This window comes from Tursiops truncatus, chromosome 20 (assembly GCF_011762595.2).
Source record: "Tursiops truncatus isolate mTurTru1 chromosome 20, mTurTru1.mat.Y, whole genome shotgun sequence".
NCBI lineage: Eukaryota > Metazoa > Chordata > Mammalia > Artiodactyla > Delphinidae > Tursiops > Tursiops truncatus.
The window spans coordinates 2366231-2380181 of record NC_047053.1 but is presented as its reverse complement, the minus strand read 5'-3'; the positions used below and the strand labels follow the sequence as shown (position 1 = coordinate 2380181).

General features: G+C 36.8%; 1 protein-coding gene across 14 annotated transcripts in view; it reads left to right on the top strand.

Annotated features, from left to right (window-relative positions):
- The window catches only part of NCOR1 (nuclear receptor corepressor 1), a 142049-nt gene that overhangs the window by 56291 nt on the left and 71807 nt on the right, over nucleotides 1-13951 (top strand). For 7 of the 14 annotated variants that reach the window (XM_019944107.3, XM_019944108.3, XM_019944113.3 and 4 more), the window contains exons 7-15: nucleotides 1128-1184; nucleotides 1743-1795; nucleotides 2150-2176; nucleotides 4211-4277; nucleotides 6591-6763; nucleotides 7967-8057; nucleotides 9706-9884; nucleotides 10589-10643; nucleotides 11339-11440. In XM_019944107.3, coding sequence (XP_019799666.1) covers nucleotides 1128-1184; nucleotides 1743-1795; nucleotides 2150-2176; nucleotides 4211-4277; nucleotides 6591-6763; nucleotides 7967-8057; nucleotides 9706-9884; nucleotides 10589-10643; nucleotides 11339-11440 — 804 coding nt within the window. Of the gene's footprint in view, nucleotides 1-1127; nucleotides 1185-1742; nucleotides 1796-2149; nucleotides 2177-2211; nucleotides 2546-4210; nucleotides 4278-6590; nucleotides 6764-7966; nucleotides 8058-9705; nucleotides 9885-10588; nucleotides 10644-11338; nucleotides 11441-13951 lie in introns of those variants that run through there. The other 7 variants (XM_019944112.3, XM_019944119.3, XM_019944111.3 and 4 more) reach the window with 3 other exon arrangements.

The following is a 13951-nucleotide window of genomic DNA, read 5'->3' as shown; positions in this document are numbered from 1 at the left end:
ATCGACTTAAAACTATATACAGAAATAGCATTAGCTGTGCAAGTTCATTGGTTTTTTTTTATAGTTTTGTATATGATATTTTTGATATGTTTATTTCTCATCTTAATAACATTTTAAGTTTCTCGGAGTTTGGAAAGTGCGTTACAGTACTTTGAGCTTCCTTTGCTAATTAAACATAGTTCTTTTCACATAATATATGCTAAATAAATATTTGAACTATTGTAAGTGATAAATGAAAAGGATAGTGTTTATTTTAAGGGAACATCTTTCTCTACACTTGGGGATACTGATTAGTTCCATTCCCATTTGTGTGTTGCATCAGAAGCCCTGGAGAGTTTCCCAGCCACAGTGCGTGGACATGGGAGTCTCTGCAGCGGGCAGTGAGCCCTTGTTGTTACTAGTGAGCATGTGCTGGGGCAAGAGAGAGATCTGAGAACCCCCGACACATTTGCTGGATGTCGAATTCCAGCTTAAACAGCTTTAGTATTGAGTTTTGTTATATTTCATTTGTCTATTAAAGGTAGATTTCTGTTAGATAGATAGCACTTTGGTCTAGATGATTTTACTTCTGAAAAAGGCATGTAAAAGTATATAATTCAACATTTATTTATTACTGAATACTTCGAGTAATTCAAACTGGTTGTTTTCTCTATCGTTATTACTAAGGTTTTCTTATAATTGGAAAATATGCTCGTTATAAGCTTTTCTTCAAAGAGATCGATTTGGCTTACCGTAGTAAAGATTGGCAACTTTAATGAAAAGTTAAAAACATAAAATACCATAAAGACATTGAGTTTAAGTATTAAAAATGTTTGAAGGATTCATTTCTAATAGTGAATCTCTGTTCCCTCTCCTTGGAATCTTAATATCTTTTTGTTTTTAAGAACTTACCAATTCTTTAGGTTTTGCTTTCAATACAAATGTTCAGATCTGACTGAATTTTGTGAGGGAGTTATGAAAATAAAATTAGAGAGTATTTCAGGCTATCATATGAAAGAAGAATATTTGGAAATAAGGATAAGTTTGACTGTAGATTAGTATTTAGGTAAATATTATTAAATTGGAAGTGATTTTGCATTTAGGTAATATTATTTTTAATTATATGATATAATAATGTTTTTATCTAGAAAAAAGCAGAAGAAGCTCATAAAATATTTGAAGGTCTTGGCCCAAAAGTTGAACTGGTAAGTAAGAAATTTCTTTTTTCATGTCTAGTGCTCTTTTTGTAGCAGTTTTTCTTGGGATATAATGGAATACAGTCATTTACTTTGGGATGAGAGTGATGTAGCTGGGCAGTAAGGGTGATAAGCTTGAAATAATGTGCACGAGCTTGGTTACCTTTGCAGAAGCATTTTCCTGATTGTGTTTTTGCCTGAGCAGCCATTTAATCACTCGGTTAGAAGGAGAAAGAATTAAGAACAGAAATAGAAAGCTCTTTGAATCATACTGTTAGGGTAATATTGGTGTTAAATCCTCCTTTGCCTTTGAGATTAAAAAAATCTATGAATGAATTTATTATGGGGTACAGTGGATTTATGAACTTTTCTAGAGCAGTGGCATTGTTAGGAGATGGGGTGGACAGAGTTATTCAGGGAACCTGAGCCTGGAGGTTTTGGTAGGGCGTCTGTTGTGTAGACCCAGTAGTACTGTACCTCGGCTACCATTGAGATAGAAATTGTGTCTTTGTCTCTTCATAGATGATGTACAACATTTTGTATATAAATGTTTGATTTACTTTATAGCCACTCTATAACCAGCCATCAGATACCAAAGTGTATCATGAGAACATCAAGACGTAAGTATTGATCATCTTTGGAGTTCTTCAGTTAAAGACCGTATATTCTATAAAGAGATCATTTTTATGTTATCTGCTGACATAGTATTATAATATAGTGTAGGTGTGTTATAATATAGTGTAGGTGTGTTTTAGATTTGTGTAATTTGCTGTCGTTTTACTATATGTTATCTTCCTCTGGCTTCTTGGGGGTTGGGGTAACAGCTTTGAGTTTCCGAGGCCAAAAAATGAAATAAATTATTGCATAAAACTAGCTGGTTTTATAATCTGCTAGTAAAAAAGGTGGATACTTAACATTGAAATGGCTTACCTTGAGGCTTGAATTTTTTGCCTCCTGTTTTGTCTTTTTTTCAGTGGAGTACCTGCAAGGCGCATGATGAAGTAAGATAATGAAGCTTTTTCATTTAAGACTAGTGATGACACCGTCCCCCACCAAGCCACATCTGCCATTGCAAAGTAGAAGTGCCACGGATCATTTTATCATTATTCAAAATCCTATTCTAGGGAAATCCCTTCCATGACTCTTGCTAATGACGGTATTTGTAGACCCTTCTGCCATTTCATGTCCTGGTGCCTTGGAAGCGCTCAGCCACCTCATGTGGGTGAGGAGACTGCTCCAGGTTGTAGTTTGCTTAGCCTTGCTCATCCCAGACACCAGGCCTTTATGGATGCACATTTTGGAATGAGAAAATAAGTGAAAAGAAAACCTAATTTACTGATCTGATTGAAGTAAGAGAGGAAGCTAGATAGGTATCTTTTTTTTTATTATCATATTTTAAGAGAATTTTAGATGAATTATTCTTAGTTTGTAACAAAAATGTGATATTTCTACTTTATATGTTTTATTAAGTATAACCAGAACATTATACTTATTTACTAGTACCGTTACTAATGAGCACATTGCTATTTATATATATATATCTTTTTTTTTCTTTTAAAAAATTTTCTTACTGAGAGTATGTGCAATAGTTGACTACTTTGCAGAACTGGTGGCAAATATAATTTGCATGGTAGTATGCATGATAAAAATTGAAATTTGAATAATTTTAACTTTTGTTAAGTAAGTGGTTTATAATAAAAGTCATATACTTAGAATTTTTCTGTGAGATGCTGCTATGGGCTTGACAACCCTTAGAAGTAGGTTAGGCAAAACTCATATAAAATATACCTTGTTTTGGAACTGTTTCTCTGTTTTAACATTTTTACAAAGGAGAATAGCAGATAAAATCTAGTTGGCTACTTTTAAGGATTTTTTTTCCGCAAAGCTTCCGTTATGTTTGTGTTCTGTCTTTTCCCTGATATTAGCTGCAGAGCAGCCCTGATTTATTTCATATTAGCTACATTGCCTACTACAGTGCTTATCACACTGTCCTGAGATGGGGTTCTTCATTTAAATTCTTAGGAAACATTTTAAGTTATATTTATTGATTGTCATTTGCTTTTGAGTAGCACATAATTACAATGAGTGCAAACTGAATATATGGTAACGCTCCTGCTGTACATCACCTTGTGAAATACCGTTCACTCAGCTGCATGCATCTGTATGGATCGTTCAGTAGCTATTCTGTCATCACCGTCATTTGCTTTGTATGAAATAGCAAACGTTCCTTTTAATAATTCTCTTCATCTCTTGGCTACTTTTCCATATAGCCAGCTCCTGACTGTCCATGCTTATTTGAGTGGAGCCAGTGTCAATGTTAGTCCTGAGTGGCAGATAATCCAAAAAATTACTCCTACTTGCCTTGGCTTTGTATTTATATTTGAATAATCAGCTTGAAATCCTTTCTGGAAGTAGGTGGGGTATAAATATTTATATCTGAGCCTGCATGTCATTGTTTTTGAAGGTTGCAGTGCTTCCAATTTGAAAAGTGAAACTATTACACTAAGTTATAAGGGAAGTCTTCCTGTCCTGTCACGTTGGCCTCCGTGGCGTCTTAGAGTGTATTGTGTTGTTTCTGTGTAAAGCAGAAGCTGCCTCTGTGTTGGTGCACTCTCACAGGAGGGAGGACAGCACATACCTGAGGGAGGAGATAACTTTACAAGCTTCGCCTTCTCTTACGCCCCCCTCCCTCCAAGAGTGTGCGAAGGTGTTTATCTCACGAGGGTTCTTAAGGAGAATCAGTAACTGTGTAATCAGAACTTGAAAATAATATTTGCCTTACAATTGAATGTAATAACTAAAAATGAACTATTTGTATTAAAGTCTTACTATAGAATGGGAGGAATTTTAGTCAGTTCTAATTATTGCAGGAGTCTTATTTTGCAGGGTGAAAAAAATTAGGGTTAACTTTGATTACATCATATATACTTAAGTGATCTTCGCTTGTTTTTCAGTGTCTCTGAAAACAAAAAAGTGAATGCATTATTAAATGGTACTTTTTCTTAATGTCATACAACCATATTTTTCTCTTCTAGAAACCAGGTGATGAGGAAAAAACTCATTTTATTTTTTAAAAGAAGAAATCATGCAAGAAAACAAAGGGTGAGGTCCTATCCTTGTTAACTGAAATTTGTGCAACTTTCCCGTCCGCGCTTCTTCAGGCATTCGCTTTCCCATTGTAGTGAGAACGGTTCTTGATCACACATGAGAACAGGTGCTGATTTAGACAGTAACTATAGATGTGACGTAAATATAAATCTAATTCTAGCAACACTTTGATGTCATAAATCACATTTAATATCATTATCAAATTAATTTCTTTGGTCATCTGTGTATAACATTTTCATCTAGCCAAAATAAAGAAAATGGTGAGTAGTTAAAAAAAAATATGAAAGAGAAATAGGATGATCTACATTTAGTCTCTTAACCCTCAAACAAATGTGGGTAAGTTATGGTCATGCTGATAAGACATCACTGTTCTTTCTTATTAGAAACTGGGTCAGCTAAAGTTCAGCTTTTTCAAATTCACATCGTTTTTCATATTTATTATATGACTTGCAGTCTAAAAATTTTGTGGTTATAATCTTCATGGAAATTAAGTTACAGAAAATATAATGCCAGTATTCTTATTTTTATAGTGTGTTCCTACTAATTTTAGACAGACTATTAATTCATTTAAATTGTTTTTTAGTGAATAAATGATGTTCTTTGATTCACATCAGAAATGAACTTTGTACCTTGTATTTAAGGACCTGACAGTTTAATGAATTTTAAGGATCAACAGCTTTTATTTGGTATTATAACTTCTAGCGTTCTAATTTGCCAGTCTAGTCCTTCAGATACTTTCTTAAATTACCGGTCTTTAATATTTTTTTTTTTTTTTTTTTTTTTTTTGCCAAGAGCATACACATATAATTAAGAAATTAGCTAAAGTATTTTTTTCTATCTGATCATTTTGTTGTAATCATGGTGTAATTGCTAAATTTGCTATCTGGAGACACAAACACAGAAGCATGGACTTTGTTTTCATACTTCACAGGGTATTTAGTTATGAAGTTTATATGTTCATTGATTTGCTTAATAAATACTTATTGGCTATTTCCTTTGTCCCATGTATTATTCTACAAAGGGAGCGGGCAGCCACGTGGTTTTAGCCCTTAGGGAGCCTAAGGAGTAAGGGGGTAGATGAGGCTGCAGGCGATTACAGTGTTGTGGTCTTACGATGGCACAGGATGTACAGATGACCATGAGAGCGTGTAAGGGGACAGCTGGCGCAGATATGAATCATGAGGGGTGTTGCACAGGAAAACCAGTCCCCTGCAGACTTTCACAAGCAGTGGGAGCAGCTCACGGGAAGGTCTGGGAAGTGGAGGGAGTGTGGCAGGTTGGAGGGGGCTGGGCTTGGACTGAGCTGGGAGGGTGGCGAGGAGTGAGGCTGTGCAGGGAAGCCAGGGCCGGGTTGTGCACAGATCCTGAGGGCAGCTTTTAAGTGTTTGAGCTGAGGAAGTGAAATGTTGAGCTCTGTGTTTTAAGAAGTTGCATCTGGTTATGCCATTCAGGGTGCATGGGAGTCATTTAGGAAGGAGGCCGTTGCTTGAATCCAGATGAGACCGAGGGGGCGGCATAGAGCTGAGCGCAGGTGGAGGCCCAGGAGTAGACAGGCTATGAGGAGACGGGGCATGGGGAAGGCAGTACTTTCCCCTTGCGGCCGCTTCCTGGAGCTGACCGTGTGGCAGGCCCTTTCGTTGTCTCACACCCACGGTCTGGGGCTTGTAGTGCACGGTTCTTTTTTTCTTCTTCTCTGTTTAAAAAATGAGATCATACATTATTCTTTCCTCTAAAAGCATTCGCTCTCGATTTCATGTAGTTTACTGCATTTCTTTTTATCATAAAAAACAACCAATTTCTGCCTTTTCCAGACTGTCAAAAATGTTCATTATATGGCATTATTTGTAGTAAGAAAAAACTGCAAGTAACCAAAACGTCCAGCAGTAGAGGGATGGTTTAATTGGGTGTTTTCTCTGACCTATTGGAAGGATAACAACAAAATGTTAATCCGCTTGCCTTTGGGATTATGAACTATTTACATGTTTCTATTTCTCATTTTCCATTTTTTTTGACAGTGAAGATGTAAATGTTATCAGAGTGGCTCATCATTTAGTTTGTTAATTTGTGTAGTCTTAATATTAACTAAAAAATCCAGCCACGATAGGCTCTATGTGTTGATCTTTCCTAGAAAACAGCTCCCTTTCTTTCTCTTCTTTCAGATCAAGGACAGCTTTTCATTCACAGTTGAGTCATAGGCCACATGTACTTCTGACTTAGCCTTAAGAAGTAACCTTTACTTTAAAGTATTAGGTTTGTCAGAATCACAGAGTTTAGTTTAATTATTAATTTGCTACGGGTATTTAATAGGAGCAAAAAATCTGCCAACGTTATGATCAGCTCATGGAGGCATGGGAGAAAAAAGTGGACAGAATAGAAAATAATCCTCGGAGGAAAGCTAAAGAAAGCAAAACAAGGGAGTATTATGAAAAGCAGTTTCCAGAAATTCGAAAACAAAGAGAACAGCAAGAACGGTTTCAGCGGTAAGTGGTTTGATGTTTAATGGCTATGCTGTTTTCCTTTGAATCATACTTTTGATCCTTCACAATATTTATTGTTACCTGAATCTAATCATTAAGAAAGTTCATAAAGAAATTTTATTATGTTTTTCCTCTTTTTTTCCCCAATGGAAGTATAGTTGATTTACAGTGTTGTGTTAATTTCTGCTATATAGCAAAGTGATTCAGTTATACATATATATATATTCTTTTTAATATTCTTTTCCACTATGGTTTATCACAGGATATTGAATACAGGTCCCTGTGCTATACAGTAGGGCCTTGTTTATCCATTCTATATAATAGTCTGCATCTGCTAATCCCAAACTCCCAATCCATCCCTCCCCTGCCCCTTGGCAACCACAAGTCTGTTCTCTGTGTCTGTGAGTCTAAGAACTTTTATTTTGAATATAAAACTTCATTATCAGCTAACAATGTTTATGCCTTAGTGAATCTAATATTAATTTTTTATATTTAATCATGCTGTTGAATCTAAATTTAAGTGAATATTTTGAAATTAATTCTTCAGTTCTTGAAAACGCTCATTCCTTTGGAAATGACAGTTAGTAAGAATAGACTTGCATGTCTCACAGTTCTTCGTCACCTCCCAACATGATCAAAACTCTTAAATTGATTGCTAATTGAGAAATTCTTTGTTATTGGTATGTAGTTTCTGATTTCTTTTTACTTTTAGAGAACAAGTACTTTTGCAAAGGTAGAAGCTTTAGTTTTCTTCTCCACTGTCTCATGAAAGCCCCGTTAATCACAATTAAGTTTCTGTCAGGGATGATGATTGTGTTTTTTTCCCATCCCTTTAAAAATGTTTTGTGTATTTTTCTAAGTCTGCTATCCTGTTCTCTGGAAGGCAGACAAAAGAATGCTATTTGAGATGAAAATGATACCAATAACTGTAGTTTTCCAGAAGTTTCCCATAAACAGTTCTGCCATGGGAACTTAGACATGTAACCTTTAAAAAGAAATCTTACCATTTAAATTGTTACTAATTTTATAGATAAATGGCTTAAACATATTACTTAAAAGTAGTTTCTCAGTAGCATTTTAGGTTTCTTCTCTGACTTCTAGTTGATTAAAAAGTCCCATTCAGAAAAGAAATCGACGTAATCTAACTGATATGTCTTCTTTATAAAAGGCCTTTAAATATATCTAAAATTTCTCCCTCATATTTAGAGTTGGGCAGAGGGGAGCTGGTCTTTCAGCCACCATTGCTAGGAGTGAACATGAGATTTCTGAAATTATTGATGGGCTCTCTGAACAGGAGGTAAGACAGTTAATTGATTTAATTCAAATTAATTGATTAATTATTCATGCATTTTAGCTTCATACCCCATAAACTAAGGGTTTATTTGTATATAACTGAGGGAACACTTATGGCGTTTGAATTGTTCCAAAGTTTGTGGCCAACCGTCGAAGGTTTTAAACAAGGCCGCCCTATGCCATTTTTACGAAGACGGCTTTGGCAGCAGGGAGGCCTGGAAAGAGGTGAGGAGGCTGTTATGATAAAAATAAGGACCTGAGTCAGGGCGACAGTGGTAGAAATGTGTAGGAAGGGCCTGGTGGAGAGATTTGTAGAAGGCAGAGTGGACAGGACAAGTGTGGGATGAGAAAGAAGAGCAGGTTAGAGGACTGAGCTGCTGGTGCCGTTTCCTAAAAGAACAAAGGAGCGTGTACTTTGCAGGTGTTTGTATGTTGGGTTGTGGACCTGAGGTTTGGGGGGATGTCCGGAGTGTGATCTCTAGCCAGCTGAGATCTGATCTGATATTAATAAATCAGTTCTGAATAAGAATAAATTTCTGTTCCTAACAGTGAATCTTTGTAGCTGTTTTCAAACTATCTCTGAAGGTCGGTCCAAAAACCATATATTGAGTTTTGCTAGTTTTGGTTTTATAATATGGCTTTTAAAAAACCTCATCTCTAAATTCTGAAAGTCATGCTTATTTGAACATCGTGGTCCTCTTAAGTAATGAAGACAATTATTATATTGCTATACATTTCAGAATTTGTGGCCATAATCTCTGCAGTGATGACTAACTCTGTGAAATTTCTTTGCTCACTTTTTGACTGATTCTATAAGGGGGGCTTCTGTAAACAGCCAAAACTAGTATCAGGTGAGGTGATTTCAACCAACACACTTTGGTGTTCAGAGTGATTGAGAGTACCCATAAAATTAGAACCTTTGTAAGGACTTTACTCTAAGGCAATGTCCGCTTCTAGGAGAAGAGTTTCAGGAAAAAAACCTAGCCTTGTATTGAGGTCAGTACTTATACTTTTTGGTAAAAGTTTTCTCATGGAAGTTTGTGTTTATAAACTTACAGAATTAAACTGTGGGAAAAATAAATTGTATGACTGTAACCTAGTTTTAGTTGAAATTCTAGGGATAATAGTCTTAAATTTGCAGTGGAAAGATTATGTAAGATTAGCAAGAAGTGTTTAATACTTAAGTAAGTTTAGTTAATTTAAAATCAATGACCTTAAGATTTCGGTTCCTATCTGCTTATTTTTCTATTTTATTATTCTTTAAAATGATGTTAAGACTTTTTAAAATGAGGCAATATTAATGTTAGTAAGTGCTTCATAAGATCATTACTTCAGTGACCTGACATTACTGTGTGTCCTTTAGGTCTAAGATTCATTATTTGAAGTATCAGCTTCCTTTAAGGAAAGAACTCTTCTCAAATTGTAGTAGTGGATTATAAAAAAATAATAACTGTAGTCTCTGCCTCTGTTATTCATGCAATGAGTATTTATTAGATAATATGTATAATTACTGTATGTTAGATGTTATGGTACAACTGCTGTTGTCATTAAAGTACATATGTGGTGTTTCACTGTCGATTAAGACAGTTGGTCTGCGGCCCTTTTTAAGTTTTATTCTCTGTAAATTGCATTCTTTTTTCTTTTTTTTTCAGAATAATGAGAAACAAATGCGACAGCTCTCTGTGATCCCACCTATGATGTTTGATGCAGAACAGAGAAGGGTCAAGTTCATTAACATGAATGGGCTTATGGAGGACCCTATGAAGATTTATAAAGATAGGCAGTTCATGAATGTTTGGACTGACCATGAGAAGGAGATCTTTAAGGACAAGTAATTTAAATTTTAAATTACTCTCTAATAGAAGCTTCCAGGGCTTCCCTGGTGGCGCAGTGGTTGGGAGTCCGCCTGCTGATGCAGGGGACACGGGTTCGTGCCCCAGTCCGGGAGGATCCCACATGCCGTGGAGCGGCTGGCCCCGTGGGCCATGGCCACTGGGCCTGTGCATCCGGAGCCTGTACTCCAGAGCGGGAGAGGCCACAACAGTGAGAGGCCCACGTACCGCAAAAAAAAAAAAAAAAGAAAAAAAAAGAAGCTTACATAAGTTAGTGAAAAGTATTGGCATTTACTTGTAAATTGAACTGTTTCCCCCAAAACTTGACCCCATTTTGGCATTTGAGTGGGTACTGTGGAAGTCAGAAAAGACAGATTTGATATGACCTTCCTGTAAGTTTATGGGTGGGAATGTAGGTCCCAGGTAAGAACAGGGTTGTGGAGTCATTTTAAGAGTGGTACCCAAACCTGAGCGGTGTCCTGTTCACCGGGGGGTGCATTTTAAAGTTACAGATTTCTGTGCTCTACTGTATTCCAATCCAGTCAGTTCCTGGCGGACGGTGCCCAGGAATCTGTGCCCTTTAAGAGGACATTAGCATTTAGGAGTCGCTAGAAATTAGTCTACATTATATTTCTATTCCCAAGGGCTTCCCCCTCTTTTTAAGTTGTTAAAATGTGTGTGTATGTGTTTTTCTTTTACTCAGGTTTATCCAGCATCCAAAAAACTTTGGACTAATTGCATCTTACTTGGAAAGGAAGGTAAGAAATGGTTTGCACTGAGAATGTCTGTAGGTTTGTGATGGTTGCTGCTTTGAAGCTTTTGTGCCTAGTACACAGAAGTAGTTAAATAGAAATATAAGTAGTTAAATAGAATTTTTGCAAAGGGCTTGATACAGAAAAGATTCTCATGGGAATAGTATAGTGATATTTACAATTATATGATGACCAATTCTAAGCACAGAACACAGACTAATTTTCATGGTTAATCAAAAATGACCTGATATTATATTTCCGTAAAAAAACATAGGTTACAATGTTTTTTGAACCTCATTAAACTTCTAATTAAAATTTCAGAGTCCTGATTTTTCCTGAAATTTTTTCACAGTGGATTGGATGGTGGGTTTGTGAGCAAAGTGAGACATTTTGAATATTTACGTATATAGAGGAAGAAAGAGAATTTAGTTACTCGTAAAGAAGAAAGTGCTTGAATGTTTCTGATAGTTCCTGGTATCTTTTACATAATTTGTATTAAGACAGCTATAATTATCCATCAAGATAGTACACACTATATATATGTATTTTTACAGCCTAGATATGCCTTAAAAAGCTAGCCATTTGTGGTTTTCCTCATTTTATACTTTGAGAACACTAGAGATTTTCCTTGAAAGTGTTACTTGATACTTTTAAAAAATTTTATTTCATTGGACCCTCAAAAATGGTTTTTTTTTGGGTAGAGTGTTCCTGATTGTGTTTTATATTACTACTTAACCAAGAAAAATGAGAATTATAAAGCCCTAGTAAGAAGGAACTATGGAAAACGCAGAGGAAGAAACCAGGTATGTTTCATTATTGTATGAAACAATTTCAGGGTTGGTGGAAATATGAAGATGAAAAATTTTATAATAGGAGCCTTTTATGTAGTAAGGTGTACTTTAGGAATTGACATTTCTGTTAAATTAATTAGAATGTTATGAGCATGTTTTTATTATTTTGAATATATATTTAATGTGTTGTATTTTCTACTTTGAATGCATTTTAAGTTTCTAGTATAACAAAATTAATGAGAAGTTTTATATTTTCATGCTGTCGAAATTGTGCATGTCAGAGTTAACAATAACAATGTAATTAAATATGAGAACCGTGACAGCCTATTAAATATACCACCTTTACCAGTCCTTTTGTCTGTGGAGGGGACAGGTAGAGTAAGGGAGAGAAGTGAGAAGTACAGCATGGTGACTAGAGTACAGGGTTGTTTACTGAAATACCTGGGACCTGATTGTGTTTCAGGTTAACTTTATTTCTGGGGTTAAAGCACTTGACCTCAAAAGATTGTTTTTAATGCAGTGCAGTATGTGTTTTCACAGTCGCAGTTCAGTAGTTTAGAAACTCTTTTCCTTCAAGTAGCTGCTCAGCCACCGTCACAGCTCCCATCTGTTCTTCCTGTGCGCCCCACACCCTGAGACCGCTTGCAGGATGCGTGGCACGTGTGGGCGTGGACGGCTGCTGCCATCTTCAGCATTCCTGACGCTCTTCTGGTTCCCTCACACAGTCCCCCGCCTTCCCTTCCCTGGTCACCCCGGTCGCCAGATACAGGTTCTCTCATGATGTGTGGTCATTGTTTCTCCAAAACAATGCCACCTGACAAGATGTGATGACACACTCATCAGAAGCAGTATTTCTTGGTCAAAAAAAGTATAGAGTGTTTCATGAGTCAACTGTGTAAAACCCTGCTAGAGGTCAAGTGAGCTGCGGTGGGTGGGTGAGGGGCCAGGACTAAGACTGTAGTGAGCGAGGGGCACGGGGTGCGGGGCTACACGCTGCAGAGCACAGGCGTCCCCTTGTTTGTAAGGTTTGCTTAGAGAGGGCGCCGAGGAACGGTGGCGGGGCTGCTGGGAATCAGAAGGGAGGGAAGGGCCTGCTGGTGCAGCAGCCAGTGTTGCAGAGACAGAGCAGTGGCTACAGAGCTCCAGGAAGGGCTAACCAACTATCTGAATGGCAGGTTGGACATTGGCGGTGATGTGGGAAACTCTGTTGCACCAGAGGAGTCAGGGCATCTCCCCACTTCCCACAGAGAAAGTGGAGTCAGGGTCCTTTAGCCAGAGATGGTAGAGCCCACCAGCATCTTAAACAAGTTTCAGCTACTAATTTTTTTTTTTAATTGATTCTTCCAATCCAGGAACATGGTATATCTCTCCATCTGTTTGTATCATCTTTAATTTCTTTTATCAGTATCTTACAGTTTTCTGCATACAGGTCTTTTGTCTCCTTAGGTAGATTTATCCCTAGGTATTTTATTCTTTTTGTTGCAGTGGTAAAGGGGAGTGTTTCCTTAATTCCTCTTTCAGATTTTTCATCATTAGTGTATAGGAATGCAAGAGATTTCTGTGCATTAATTTGTATCCTGCAGCTTTACCAAATTCATTGATTAGCTTTAGTAGTTTTCTGGTGGCATCTTTAGGATTCTCAATGTATCTGCAAACAGTGACAGTTTTACTTATTCTTTTCCAATTTGTATTCCTTTTATTTCTTTTTCTTCTCTGATTGCCAAGGTTAGGACTTCCAAAGCTATGTTGAATAATAGTGGTGAGAGTGGACATCCTTGTCTTGTTCCTGATCTTAGAGGAAATGCTTTCAGCTTTTCACCATTGAGAATGATGTTTGCTGTGCGTTTGTCCTATATGGCCTTTATTATGTTGAGGTAGGTTCCCTCTATGCCCACTTTCTGGAGAGTTTTCATCATAAATGGGTGTTGAAGTTTGTCGAAAGCTTTTTCTGTATCTATTGAGATGATCATATGGTTTTTATTCTTCAGTTTGTTAATATGGTGTATCACATTGATTGATTTGCATGTATTGAAGAATCCTTGCATCCCTGGGATAAATCCCACTTGATCATGGTGTATCATCCTGTTAATGTGTTGTTGGATTCTGTTTGCTAGTATTTTGTTGAGGATTTTTGCATCTATATTCATCAGTGATATTGGTCTGTAATTTTCTGTTTTTGTAGTATCTTTGTCTGGTTTTGGTATCAGGGTGATGGTGGCCTCATAGAATGAGTTTGGGAGTGTTCCTTCCTCTGCAGTTTTTTGGAAGAGTTTGAGAAGGATGGGTGTTAGCTCTTCTCTAAATGTTTGGTAGAATTCACCTGTGAAGCCATCTGGTCCTGGACTTTTGTTTGTTGGAAGATTTTTAATCAGTTTCAATTTCATTACTTGTGATTGGTCTGTTCATATTTTCTATTTCTTCCTGGTTCAGTCTTGGAAGGTTATACCTTTCTAAGAATTTGTCCATTTCTTCCAGGATGTCCATTTTATTGGCATAGAGTTGCTTGTAGTAGTCTCTTAGGAT